At 47.7% G+C, this 15,478-nt stretch overlaps 1 protein-coding gene across 1 annotated transcript in view; it reads right to left on the bottom strand.

The window, feature by feature from the left end:
- RNF212B (ring finger protein 212B) overlaps positions 1-12,820 on the bottom strand; it is a 104,776-nt gene extending 91,956 nt beyond the window's left edge. The window contains exon 1 of the mRNA XM_088470249.1: positions 12,721-12,820. Within this exon, the coding sequence (XP_088326375.1) occupies positions 12,721-12,820 (100 nt within the window). The remainder of the gene's footprint in view (positions 1-12,720) is intronic.
- Positions 12,821-15,478: the final 2,658 nt, after the last annotated feature.

The following is a 15,478-nucleotide window of genomic DNA, read 5'->3' on the forward strand; positions in this document are numbered from 1 at the left end:
ATGCATGGCTGATATGGAGCAACAATAGAATTGCTGCACAGGGCCCCAAAAAATCATTTGAATCATCCCAAACTCATTTACCGACTATAGATTGTTATTTCAACAGTTTTGGTCTATCAGTGAGAACCCTGGCAACCCAAATAAACATTACCTGAGAACATTAATTGACACAAAATACATTATTGTACACTATTGTTCTGTTTCTGGACATTGCACTCTACTCAGATACCAGTACTGCCAGCCTAACAACATCTCTGTAATACATATACTGCATATACAACCTAATATATGTCACAGGAGCCCCATAACCACACAGACCTCTGATCCCCAAAACCCAGTGAGACCATAAATGTATCCATGCAGTACATTGTGTTACGTAAAGTATAGACATTGCGTTCATTTCCGCAAACGCCACACTAAAGGATCCCCCCCTTCCCCACACATACATATACGTAAAACACACACATAACACATATATACATAACACACACACACATATATATACATAATACACATACTTTGTTCTAATATGATAACTTCAAATGTCTGTAAAATTGTTAATGTGGCGTTGTTTGTACAACAAAATTATTATAGTGCTATAATTACTCTTTGTAATTAGCTTTTTCGCATGTAAAAATATAACTTTTTATTGTGCTTTATCAATCGACAATGTACATTTCTACATCATATATGTTTACAAAATTGTGAAAGCTGCAAACTGTACTGTCTTTGTTTTTCTTGCCCTCAATAAAAACATTTGTGGTAATAAATCAAGGGATGTACGTTGGTGTAGTTTTGAATATAGCCTAATATGTAAGTAAATGTATTTTATTTTGAAGACTTATTGAGTAACCATAACTTTTTTCTGATAGCACTAGAATAATGCAAAGTGGCCAAGCGATCCTGTTTCCATCCCTTACCTCCTCAATGCATTCAGATCAAGAAATTACCTGCCACTTACCTGTAAAATAAGTGAAGTAACATACTAAATATAAATAAAAAAAAAAAAACAATAGGCACAATAAAGCACAAAGCACCCTGAATCTTCCTCTATGAGATGTCTTCACTGGTTAAAAAAAAACACCCAAATGCCATCTGATGCAATGATAAGAACTTCTATTCAAGACAAATTATCAGAATTTAAGACAAGTCAACCAGTCAAACCTGAATCCTTGTCATTGCAAAATGAAGACAGCAAAAATGAAGAGATGGCAAAGATGAGGAAAAAAAGAGTTATTTATTTTAATTGTTTTTATTGAAGCAATGAACAATGGTCATATTAACGACAGTTGTTGTTTTACAGTTATTGCCACAGAGCAAAATAAGTGCAGGATATTTATTATTTATTTATTAACAGTTTCTTATATAGCGCAGCATATTCCGTTGCACTTTACAATTGTAAACATGAATAGAACAAAACTGGGTAATAACAGACAGATATATAGGTAGGAAGGATATGCATAGAATATTTATTTATTCAATTTAAGGTAAGTTTACATTTGGTTCAGAACCCAACACCACCACTAGGGTAGCTAGAAGAACCTCTACACTTTGCACTACACTGGACAAAGATGACACCCTGTTTTTTTTGGCCCTCTCAGAAGACTACTACAGCCTTGGGGTCTGATTCAGAGATGGAGGCAAATGCCATCGCAGCTGCGATCTCTCGCATAAAGTATGCAAAGTACTCACTCACTGTCCAGTACTTAGAGTCACCCACTGAAAGCATCTCATCGATGCAGATCAGGCAGCCATCAGCCTTCTGAGGCTTATTTATGGACGCCCAGAAAACAGTGTTTAAATGGTCCTACACGGCTGCGTTTTTCAAAACACCCCTATATTCTCCCCCAAACGCTGACTACCTGTCACTTACTTTGCGAGTGTATCCTGTTTGAGAGTAATCGCAAAACAATCGCTGCACGTGCGCAGTGCAGCTTACATGCATGTGCAATGCCAAACAATCACTCAATCTGCAAAAATATCGGCATTGCGTCCATCTCTGAATCAGGCCTTTGGTACGTTGCTAGACGTTTGGGTGTAGCTGCTTTAGCCAAATCAGGTTTATGATTAGTACCTAAGCACTCCTGGGCAAGCAACAGTGTGGTGGGAGACAGAAATCCAACCTACATTACCTGTAAAGGTGCGTACACACGTAACGATTTTTAGAACGATTTAACTATAACGACGTTGTTATCGTTAAATTGTTTAAAATATCGTTCACTTTTTTTGGGTGAACGATAATCGTTCAAGCGCGCTCCCGTTTGTAGTTCTTCGTCCATTCTGACTGTCCAACATAACGATTTTCGTTCAGAAAATCGGTCATGTTGTACAGAATGAACGATGAACGATATCCATTCACTGTATGCATGATTAAAAAAATCGTTCATCGTTCATGAAAATCGTTCATTAATTTAGTAACCAATGATTTTTGTAAAAGATTTTCGTTCACTTTTTCAAGGAAAAATCTGAACGAAAATCGTTGGTTAATAAAATCGTCACGTGCGTATGCAGCTTTACTTTCTGCCTAGGTGTCATTTATATTTCTGAACTGAAGCTCGTAATTGCATCCAGACAGATGTAAATACACTAACCACATAGCAGTGTTCCACTTACTTTATTTTAAGAAATATTGCCTTAAGGTCAGCAACTTTAAGCATTAAGACAGCTATGTTAGTAAAAGTACTGGGGCACAGGACAACACAATTCAGCTGAGTCACTGCACACATAACTGCAGTCTCCAGCAGCAGTTAATCAACAGTTTTAACTCTGATCAGCAATTATTCAGACCCCTTTTAGCCTTTCCCCTACACAAAGTAGAAAAAGAAACAGAAGTGGAAACAATTTGAAGCAGAAGTTGAATCTGTGAGGAAAGAAAACTGAAATTTTAGACTTTGTGCGTTAAAATAATGACATTGATTATACTCAACATCCACAATGTGTCTGCGAATACCAACCCCCCTGTCACTGCAAACATTTTTCCAAGAGATTGTAGATTAACAAAATTGAGCAGCTTTGAAGTGCAGTACAGGCTGATTGTCAGATGATCAGGGGATTAGCAGAAACTGAAGTGGGTCAAGGGAAGAGGACTATAATACATCCACATGAAACTGTAACCACAGGAAGTATAAACTTCAATCCAGCGGCACACTAATCTGTCCTCAAGCTATCCTCACATGCACCGCTGCCTCAGGTCTTTGCAGTAGCAATCACAGAGAAAACATCAGTGGTTGCAGATATGGATGGGGGGATGCGGTTAAAGCCCTGACAGAGGGCATTCCGGTGGTCAGAATGCTGACGCCGGAATCTCGACACTAGTCAGAATACCGGCACCGGCATCCCGAAGGTATGTACTGGAGTTAGGCATTAACACCCCTTTAACATGGGAGCTAAAATCCGGGTTATTGCAGGGTTAACCCGGGCAGCTCCCTGGTGTAAAAGGGGTGAGTGTGGGATCGCCGGGTCGAGTGACCCGGCAATCCAACCCAGGTAAATAGTAGGGTTTAACACGGGTGTAGCCCGTGAAACCTTGCTGTGAGAACAGCGCACTCCGTGTCACGATGACCTGGAGTGCGCTGCTAGCCGGCCGATTGGTCCAGCTTCAGTGGCGCTTGGAGATGACGTCATCTCCAAGCGTCCACTTTCACGCCGGGAAAGCCAGGTCTATGCAGACCCGACTCCGGTGTGAGCGGCGCCGACTCGGCAATATCCCGATCGGCGCCGGCTAAATTCCGGGTCTGATCCGGATAGGAACTCAGACCCGGGTCAGACCCGGAATTTTGGTGGAAAAGGGGCATAAGAGGGGAGGGTTAGGTTTAGGGTGTGGGGAGGGGGAGGTTAGGTTTAGGTACTAGGGGGGGAGGTTAGGTTTAGGTACTAGGGGGGGAGGTTAGGATTAGGCACTGGGGAGGAAGGGTTAGGGTTAGAATACCGTCCAACAAAGTGTCGGTATTCTAACCCTTTCAGGATGCTAGCGTCGGGATTCTGAAAGCCGGGATCCCGATCGCCGGCATCCCGTACCATCGAGGATAGGGGAATATGGGTTCTAAGAATAGGTATCTCCACAATCTTATTGTGGAGGAAGGGTTTAACATGGAAATGTACTGTTCAAGTTTTGGGGGTGACCATATTAAAGTACATATGACTGCTTGCACTCCATTGTCCATGATCAGCTACTTAATGCATAGGCATCAACCTGACCCATTTAATTTGTGAGATATTTGTGTGTTTCTGTATATAGCAATGATATTCTGTTAGAAGTGACAGCACGTCTCTCTCTGTCGCAGCTGGTGCTTGGCAACCGATGCCAAGATATTGCACGCAAATGTAATTTGTTGCAGCTGTAGTGTCAGTTGTCAGAGAAAGTGGACGTACCAGTGTTTGCACATTCAGATGCAAGGATGTACACCGGGGAAGGGCTTATACTAGTATTTAGCATAAAGTTGCAGGCGCAACTGTGCCAAAAGACGCACACTTGGACGCTGCTGTGTCCGACTCAGAATTAGACCACAGGATGTGATTTTGGACTATATAACTGTTATCCACCTGCTGCTTAACACTGACTGCCACATTACCATTTGCCACTTTACACTGATATATGTTACTATAGTGGCTAAGGACAAGTATTAATATATTTTCTGCACATGTTTATATTGTCTGATAACATCTAAACATGTCCTATCTACTTATAAACCTCAATAAGTTAAATCTAAATTCACAATAAAGGATTTACAAGGAAAGACACAGGGGTAAATTTACTAAGATTCGAGATGGTCCCGATTTTCAAAGTGATTTATCTCGCTGGTACTCGCCAAAATTCGGGTGATTTAATCCCTTTTTTTTTTTTCAAATTTACCAACAGGCGATTTGAGGCTAAAAGAGTTTGCCGATGGTGAAGCAGAACGAGATATCTCTCCCGAGTAACTCGTTTTGCAGGAGATTACTCACCCGAGATTGCAGTGTTTTCTCTCTGCAAATCTCTCCTGAGCTAGCAGCCAGCACATATCAGTGAGATATATGCTTGCTGCTTGTGTGTTATATTGTTATCGTTCAGTCGTTCATTGTAATGTGCAGTTCCTACACTGAACGATATGACGTTCAGTGTAGGCACCCTCCATCATCCCTGAACATGGCCAATCTGTCGTTATCGGCAGATTGACCGGCATGTTTGGGAGATGATTGATGTCGGAAACGACCAGCGGGAGCGCGCATCGCTGGTCGTTTCCGACATTTTCATGCCCGATTTGTGCCTGATTAACGAGCGATTGAACGATAACGATGTCGTTATCGTTCAATCGCTCTGTTTAATCGGGTAGTGGATGTGCAAATTTAGAGTTATGTCACGGGAGGGAATGGTTACGGTTAGGCACTAGGGGGAGAGTTAGGGTTAGGGTACAGGAGGGGATTGTTAGGGTTACATACTAATGGGAGGGTTAGGGGATAGGATTAGTTATACATACCACCAGAAGCCACACAGGATCCGCCTGAAGTCAGCATTACGTCACTGCCATACCCGGAAGATATCGCTGGAGTCGCCGTACAAGGTTAGTCACCACTAGATCACCAGGGATGTTTTGTCGACGTTATAAACATGTCAAAAATTCATGTGTTGACAATATAACTGTCATTAAAAAATAAAATAACGCCTCAATCAGGTGTTGATAATTGATTGATAGTAGGAGGAGAGCAGGATGACATGTCTGCTGCATTATTTTCTGTAATTGCTGTAGAGTGAGAGGAACAGAGGGCCTGATTCTGACCCGCTCGCGAGCGCTGTTCGCTCGCAAGCGGGTCGATGGTGCCGAAGTGCGCATGCGCACGACGGAGGGAGCTCCGTCGTGCGCATGCGCGAGACCCGGCGAGCGATGAGGAAGTCGCCGCTCCGGGTCTCGCGCCAAAGGGGGCATGCCGCCGATGGTGAGTGACAGCACGCCCCCTTTGGTGGGCGTGGCTGCCAGAAGGAGGCGTTCCCATGGGAACGCCTACCGTCTGGGTCCGGCCCCACTGACATCACTAGTGATGTCAGTGGGAGTGATTTTGGCTCTGATAGAGCCAAAATCACTCCAGGGTTTGCGGTCACCGAGACCCTACTGCAGGGTCTCGTCGCAAGCCCGATGGTCGCGATGGTCTTGACCATCGCGACCATCATCATGGACGCTCGCTATAGCTGTGGGTGGTAACGATATAGTTATCGTTCAGTCGTTCATTGTAATGTCGTTCAGTCGTTCATTGTAATGTCGTTCAGTCGTCCATGAGGCCGCTCCAAAATGAGGTAGGAGGGCCCTGATTCAGAGCGAGCGCTCTGGTCAGAGCGTTCGGCTCTGAATCAGGCCCAGAATACGAGAGAAACAAAATGTATTCTCCCTCCTCTGCCCTTAAAACACTCGTTGTTACTTACCACTGCAGTACAGCGTGTACAGTGATCAGAGCATTGAAGGGGAAGAAGGATGGCGTTACCAGTAACAGAAAAGGGAGTATTTTTCTTTCTCAGACAATAGGGTAGATGTACTAAGTCGTGGAGAGATATAAAGTACCAACCAATCAGCTCTTATCACTTTTCAAACCTGTAAAGTGACAGGAGCTGATTGGTTGGCACTTTGGACCTTGGCCCTCATTCAAAGCCGTACGCTCTGAGCAGAGCTCATGCTCTGAATGAGGGCCGCCCTCCATAATTATGGAGCGTCCTCCTGGACGCTCGTATAGCTGTGGGTCACCACCCACAGCCTATACGAGCGTGCAGTTTGATGGCCGCGATGGTCGTGACTATCGCGACCATCGAAACTGCGAGCCGGAGCCTGCGGTTGAGGTTTTCAACCGCAAGGCCTGGAGTGATTTTGGCTCTATCAGAGCCAAAATCACTCCCACTGACATCACTAGTGATGTCAGTGGGCCGGCTTCTGACAGCACGCCCCCTTTGATCAGACACAACGAGCGAAGGACTTTCCTTCGCTCGTCGCGTCTGGCGCATGCGCACGACGGAGCTCCCTCCGTCGTGCGCATGCTCAGTGCAGACCATCGACCCACTTGCGAGCGGACAGCCGCTCGCGAGTGGGTCTGAATCAGGCCCCTTATTCAGAGGCGGCCGTCGATGTTTTGCCAGTGCGCATGCGCACGAGGGAGCCGGCTCCCTCGTACGCATGCGTGAGACCCGCTACGACCGACAGCGCCGGTCGTAGCGGGTCTCTTTCCAAAGGGGGCGAGCTGTCGATGTTGATTGACAGCTCGCCCCGTTTGGAAGGCGGGCCGGGGGGGTGGCAGCCCAAACGGAGGCGTTCCTATGGGAACGCCTGCCGTTTGGGGGAGGCCCCACTGACATCACTAGTGATGTCAGTGGAGAGCTTCCGGCTCTGACAGAGCCAGAAGCTCTCCGGGGCTTACGACAAGTGAGACCCTACCCTAGGGTCTCGTCGTAAGCCCCGATGGTCGCGATGGTCCATCACCCGAGCGGTCGTTAGAGCTGTGGGTGTTAACCCACAGCCTAACGACCGCAACAGAGGCGGGCGGTCAGGATGCAAGTGGCCGTCCAGTTTCTGAGCGACCGTTTGCATCCTCCGACCGCCTCTGAATGAGGCCCTTTATCTCACTCCAGTTTATCTCTCTCTAAGGCCTAGTACACCTCCCCCAATATGCTTAAGTATTAAGTAACAATTCCATTTATCTGTAGTTTTTTTTCTTTTTAAATAAAAGACCTGATTCTGTCAGAAACAGTCACGTTCGTGTCTGCATCTTTTGCCGGTCACACATCTGAAACTTTATGTAAATGCTGCTACAAGGCCCTTTCCTGGTGTACAGCCGTGCGTCCGAACGTGCAAGAGGCCAACTTTCAGCTCTGCGCGTCTTTATATGCACCATCGGTGGCCTCATCAAAACTTGCACCATTCCTATCAGTCTGAATGAGGCGTCTCTGTATGTAACCACTATCATCGACAGTGGCGTAACTACAAATTTTGCTCCATGTCAAAAAAGTTTCAGGCGCCCCCCTCCCCCCGCCCAAAGATCAAACGCACCCAAAGACGACGTTTAAGGTGTGTGGTTACATGATACAGCAACGTGCCTTACACATTATGACACACTAAGTAATGCCACTTATAACACAGTGTGCCACACCGGAATGCCCCTTACAACACATTATGCCACACAGCAATGCCCCTTACACATGCCACACAATAATGCCACGTATAACACATAATGACATACAGTAAAGCCCTTCTAACAAATTTATGCCATGCTGTAATGCCCCTATTTCATATTATGCCACACTGTAATGCCACATACAACACATTATGCCACACAGTAATGCCACAAACAACACATTATGCCACACAGTAATGCCCCTTACACATTATGCCACACAGTAATGCCCCAAATAGCACATTGTGCACACAGTAATGCCAAATACACATTATGCCCATTACATCCCACCCTGACAGATCTACTTCACCAACCCTCCTCTCTGCTCCTGCCAGTCTGTCACCTCAGCTCAAGACAGGTTGCACAGTTTTTATGTCCGTGTAGAACCAGATTATTGCGAAAATAGTTTATAACCTGTACACTGTGTGTATCAAGTTAGTGCCCCTTATACAGTGCCCCCTGTAGTTGTGCCCCAAAATGCAATGCCCCCTATACCAGTGCCCCTTATGCAATGCCCCCTGTAGTAGTGCCCATTATGCAGGGCCCCCTGTAGTTGTGCCCATTAAAGTAGTGCCCCCTGTAGTTGTGCCCCATATGCAATGCCCCATATGCAATGCCTCCTGTAATAGTGCCCCTTATGCAATGCCCCCTGTAGTAGTGCCCATTATGCAGGGCCCCCTGTAATTGTGCCCATTAAAGTAGTGCCCCCTGTAGTTGTGCCCATATGCAGTGCCCTTTGTAGTTGTGCCCCTTCAAGTACTGCCCCCTGTAGTTGTGCCCCTTCTAGTAGTGCCCATTTTAGTAGTGCCCCCTCTAACAGAGCCGAACTCTCTCCCACTGACACCACTCGTGATGTCAGTGGGGCCGGCCCCAAACGGAGGCGTTCACATGGGAACGCCTCCGTTTGGGCAGCAACTCCCCCCGCCCGCCCACCAAAGGGGGCGTGCTGTCACTCAACATCGACAGCACGCCCCCTTTGGTACGAGACCCAGAGCGATGGATTGCCCGTCGCTATCCGGGTCTCGCGCATGCGCACCACGACGGAGCCGGCTCCGTCGTGCGCATGAGCTCTGGGCCACCATCGACCCGGTTGCGAGCGCTCAGCGCTCGCGACCGGGTCTGAATCAGGCCCAGAGGCCCTCATTCAGAGGCGCTCACAAAATGCGAGCGCTCGCTCTGAATGTGGGCGGCCACTTGCCTTTTAAAGTGCGGCCTCCTGGTTGCTAGCTAAGCTGTGGGCTACCACCCACAGCTTTAGCGACCGACCAGGTTGATGGTCGCGTTGGTCAAGACCATCGCGACCATTGGGGCTTGCGACGAGACCTTGAGGTTGGGTCTGGGCAACCGCAAGCCCTAGGGAGCTTCCTGCACTGATCGAGCAGGAAGCTCCCCACTGACATCACTACTGATGTCAGTGCAGCCGCCCACAAAACGGCATGCGTTCCTTAAGGAACGCCTCCGTTTGTGAAACCACCCCCCCCCTCCCCGCCTACTAAACAGGGCGAGCTGTCCGCCCCGTTGGTAGCGAGCCCCGGAGCGAGAGAATTTCTCTCGCTCCGGAGCTTGTGCACGCGCAGTGCGGCCGCTGCGCATGCGCAGGGCCTAAACATCGACCCACTTGCGAGCACTCAGCGCTTGCGAGCGGGTCTGAATGAGGTCCTGAATCCTAGCTCTGGAAATAGCACCCTTCTATGAACCAGCCCAAGACAATAGCGCACAGTGCAGGGAAACCAATACAAGTCAGCGCAATAATATAACCTGATAACCCGGACAACCACTGAGCATAGTGTATAACAGCATTAGTAACTTGCAAGCACTGTCCCAATGGTATGATGGAATGAGACCACGGCTGAAGTTGCCGGCTCAGTACTGATAGGTGACGGTACACAGACAGATGAGGGTGATATACCTGCTGGCTGAGTTTAAGTGGTTAGTGCAGGTTTGTATGCAGCGTGGACGTTGCGGCGCTGACAGGTAATGGAACACACCAACAGATGGAACACAGGGCCCGATTCAGATCCAGACGCAAAGAAGCGTTCGCTCGTAGCTGCCGATGGTTCGCACTGTGCGCATGCATATGCATCGCAGTGCGCGTGAGCGAACTACTGCGAAAGATCAGGAAGCATTCGCTCGGCGAGCATAGACAGCCCACCAGAGTGAGTGACAGGGTGGTAACAGGGGCTGGCCACTAGAAACGGGGGGAGTGTAGATGTGAACACAGGCGTGCCTGACCGAAAATAACGGCGTTTCAGAGGCATGCATAATTAACAGGCAGCGTCATAGTACACGTCACCTGGTTGTTTGTCACACTGAAGTGCTCGCAGTGCTTGCAGTAGGGAATAGCCAACCTCAAAAGCTGCGTTCGCTTCTGATGGTACCCGATATACCGATGGTTGCATACACTTCCTGGAGATGACGTGCGCAAGTGGGCGTCTCAAGACAGGCTGGTGGGTGTCTGCATACACAAAGCGATCGCACGACAAGACATAGTGGGCGTGCTTATGCCTTGCCGTGCGATCGCCTGCCATGCCATCACTTAGCCGAATTTGCATGCGCCGGGAGCGAGCGTCCGCATCTAGCGACCGGGTCTGAATCGGGCCCACAGGTCTGTATGCAGTGTAGATGTTGCGACGCTGACAGGTAATGGAACAAAGTGGCAAATGGAATACAGATCTGTATGCAGCTTGGAAGCTACAATGCCGGCAGGTGAACGATACTCAGCGTAAATGGTAAATAGGGAGAACCCATGAAGTAGCAGATGAAGTCACAGAGGACGCGAACACAGGATACAAGAGTAAGCCTGGAGCCTTGGACTATCCGGGGTAACAACACATTGTTCAGACAATGGGTTGCACACAGAAACTGGTTTAAATAGGAGGTGGTCAATAGCCATTGGTCTAGCTGACCAGGTGAGCACACAGGTGCATCAGTTAATCACAGGGAGCAGGGGGTCCCCAACCTCTCGATTTCACCACCCGCGGGCCACTTCGGCCCATGGGTGGAACAGCGGGACAGTACTGTCCCGCTGAAATCGGGATGCTGGGGAAGGGTGCGCCCTCTATGGGTGGCACCCCTGTTCAATCGCTCAGGTCGAACACCCCTAAGGGTGTGGTTCATTAAGTCTACATTGTCTAGATAGATAATGTTTGGGTAGACAATGGAAGATAAACAGGCAATAGATAGACAGGGACTGAAGGTCGATAAGGGTCTGAAGGTCGACACACTAAAGGTCGACTGGTAACAAGGTCGACAGGTACTGAAGGTCGACAGGCAATAGGATGACAGGTACAGAAGGTCGACAGGCAATAGGTCGACAGGTACTGAAGGTCGACAGTCACTGAAGGTCGACACACTAAAGGTTGACTGGTAACAAGGTCGACAGGTCTGAAGGTCGACAGGCACTAGGTCGACACTCATAGTAAATGGTCGACACAAATTTTAAATTTTTTTGTAGGGTTAGGCACTTACTACAACGGATTAGGGTTAGGCACTTGGGGGAGAGGTTAGGGTTTGGCACCCCCCTAAGGGAGTGTTGGGGGGGGAATTAAGTTAGCGATACTTTAGGGACGATCGGGATCTTCACCCTTGTCGGGCTGCCGCTGTCAGGATTTGAACCGCCGGCCACCTACTACACCCCTCTGTAGTAGTTCACTTTATACAGTGCCCCAGTAGTGCCCCTTATACAGTGCCCCAGTAGTGCACCCTTATACAGTGCCTCCAGTAGTGCCCCTTATGCAGTACCCCCAGTAGTGCCCCTTATGCAGTGCCCCTTATACAGTGCCCCCCCTATGCAGTGCCCACAGTAGTGGTCCCCCTATGCAGTGCCCCTTATACAGAGCCCCCAGTAGTGCTCTTTATACAGTGCTCCTTATACAGTGCCCCCAGTAGTGCCCCCCCTATGCAGTGCCCCCAGTAGTGGCCCTCCTATGCAGTGCCCACAGTAGTGCCCAATATACAGTGCCCCCTATGCAGTGCGCCCAGTAATGCCCCTTATACAGTGCTCCCCTATGCAGTGCCCCCAGTAATGCCCCTTATACAGTGCCCTCAGTAGTGACCCTTATACAGTGCCCTTAGTAGTGGTCCCCCTATGCAGTGCCCCCAGTAGTGCCCCTTATACAGTGTCCCCACTAGTGCCCCTTATACAGTGCCCCCCCCCTATGCAGTGCCCTTATACAGTGACCCTTACATATATCACAAAGACACACACAAAACAAAACACAATACTTACCTGAATCCCCGTTCCATCGGCGCCCAGGGCACGACCCCCGGGCCGAACCCCCCTAGTTATGCCACTGTTCATTATACCTTTCTTCACCATCGTGACAATGGTAGTTAGCAAAGACAAGATAAATGCCCAACACATTTCTAAAACAATTTTTGAGACCATGCAACTCAATCGCAACTGCGACCCTGTGTGCAACTGGACGCTTATGCAGATGAAAAAAAAATTACTGCCCCGCGTCCAACATCAGGCCCAAAATGTTACATTGGTAAGTAAGTAACATGTTTGTGGTTTAAATCAGAATAGCATTTGAAAAGGTACTTTTTAACAAACTGTCTGGTTGGATATAAAACTTTTTATAGAAAAATAACCTTTGGTGATGCACGCTTGGCAGAGGATGTGTCCACAGCTAGTGATGTAATAAGTGGATTTCTCCTGCAGATAACAGACATTGCAGTGCAACCAGTCCATACCTGAAAGAGACAGATTTATATATTAATACTGCAAACAATATTAATATGCACCAGCAGTATATGTGCCAGGTTTATCTCAGATATACTTATACACAGAAGCACTTAGACCCAATAAAGTCATAAACACAAGGGTTTTATAACATTCAGTTTTACGATGTTTGATTTATATATAAAAACCCCCTCTATAATTATATAATATACTTTCTAGCAATAAAGGTAGCAAAATATTTTTTTTTAAATAGACTCACAAAATCATATAATATAGACATGATCAATGAAGAAAACACCTATGTGCTTTAGAGGTGAATTAGTAGTCAAAGTGGTTGACTGGTGCTGGTACCAATCATCACCATCAGTGTATGTTTGCTTTAGCTTTCAGGCACCCGCAATTGATATGGCTACTAACAGGTGTGTAAGCATCTTTGTGCAGGTCTACCTCAATTCACAGTGAAGGCCCCCCGGTGAGATTCAAAGTTGGTAAGATCAGTTGTACGATTTCCCTTGAAATTCTTCATAAGATGTGGTCAAAGCGTGTACGATTGATCATTAAGATCATAAGATGCATAGAAGTGTATCACATTGTACACGATCAGTTGAGATCTCTCTGCAAATCCATCTGATCTGTGATCCAACTAGACGACGGTGGGGACGCGTATCTGGGTCGCAGAAGACTCAAAATACAACTATTTGCAAACGATTAGTCTTTCCAACCTGTAGAAAATGCCACAATCATGTTAAAAATCATCCCGTGTATGGCCAGCTTTAGACAAACACACCCTTAGGGGGCAGATTAAATTAGCCACAGGGTTTACAGTACAGCTGCAGCTCCGGGTTTAAAGCCTACTAGCTAATTTCCCCATGTGGCAAGTCCATGGCTACCAAGCTTTAACCATAGATTCTAGTGCCCGGAGCTATCCTGCGCTATAAGCCCCAGAGGGTGCACCTAACGTGGATGTTTCCTCATGGATCCTGCGCCGCCGGCCAGGGCGGAATGGGCCGGACCACCTCTGTCATCAGTGACCTGGGACTCCCCACCACATATAGGATTGGCAGCCCCTGTCAGCCTGTCATAGTGGCACAGCACTGCGGCTGCGCTACAGTGACAGTCTGCACCGGCTCAGTGTGGGTACAACATGCATACACAAACTGGCCGTGCAGGCTGCAGCCTGAGAGGTGGCCATTGATTCATGTGAGCAGCCGGGCTGCGCTGAAATGCTTGCAGCCTCTGCATCCTGTATATCTGTCCTGGATCACCGGCTTACTCCCTCCGTGGCCTCTACCCCACCTTGCCATGCCCTTTAACCCAGCTCCTGGTTGGAGCTTGCTGCTGGTCCTCTCCTCGTCCAGGAAATGCTTCTGCTGCTGCTGCCTACGACCCACAAATATATATATATTTTTTTAAAGAATCCTATCTGTTCTGCAGAAGAATAGATTTAAGTTTTTTTCTCTATGACTGTAAAGCAATGAGAATGATGGAGGGGCCAGTGTGAGGGAAGGAGCAGGGTGTTAAAGGAGAGGATGTGGCTGGAGTGTATATGGCAGGGCTCGACAAATCCCGGGGGCCTGGTCACCATGGCTACCAGATTTTGCTGCCTGGCTACTAAATTTTGCAGTGAGGTGGGAAGCAGATCCTCATCAGTCCGGCGGAGGTTCGTGCCTATAGTATTGCGGTGTTCATATCATGCACAGGAGTGCATGTGCTGAGTATCGCCTGCGGTGACTGCTGTGCCTCTGTCCGTCACGGCCTGCAGTGACGACTCCTCTCCATCCAGACCTGCTCTGATCCCTGCTGTCTGTCCCAGTCTACGCTGATCCTCCAGTACGTCCCGGCTGTCTACTGTTTCCCATCTCCGGCTGCATAGAGCTCTCCGGTAATAGGGTCTATGCGTGGCCAGGGATTGAAGAGCGGCTTCAGTGGGATAGTGGTGTGACCACAAGGGGAGGGGGGTTTTGTTGTACTTTCTGGCACCATTATTTTATGTGAAATGTTGCCCGTTATTACTGGAGGTTGGGGGTGGAGCTGTGCAGAGCAGTGAAGGGGCCTCCATTTTACTATATCCATTCAACTGTGACCATTTTGTGGACTAGTATAGTGTGTATAACAGTTGCATAACATACAGAGCTGTGCTCCTCACTCACTCCTGTAATTTTTTGGGGGGGACAGTGGTCTGGCTCCTACACTTTCATCCTGGCTCCTAGATTTTAGAAAAATTTGTCAAGCCCTGGTATATGGAATGGAAAGGATGGAGATTAATTAGCCTCTTTCTCTTAAATGCGCCGGCCAGCTTGCATGACCCCATGATTACCTGATGCTGCGTTGTACAAAGCAGCTCGGATAAGTAATGCACGCAGGAGGCGTGATGCCTCCTGCTGCATTACCATAATTCTAAGCACTAAGAACACTGAAGATTACAATATATATAATAAACTATCAATAAACATGGTTTTAAATTGAGGTTCTTAGTACATATTTGGCCAAAGATATTTTCCCACCTACCACATCAAGGTGAACCTCATCAGGTGGGTCCCTAATACTGACAGATTGTATAAATTTATCTAGGACTTACCTGTAATAGTGCCCATTACATGTGTGTACTGCAATGCACAGGACCCAGACTAATTAAAATCAACTGGGGCAGGTAGGAGGAGTGCTAAC

This window comes from Taudactylus pleione, unplaced genomic scaffold, assembly GCF_031769625.1.
Source record: "Taudactylus pleione unplaced genomic scaffold, aTauple2 ptg000095l, whole genome shotgun sequence".
Classification (NCBI taxonomy): Eukaryota; Metazoa; Chordata; class Amphibia; order Anura; family Myobatrachidae; genus Taudactylus; species Taudactylus pleione.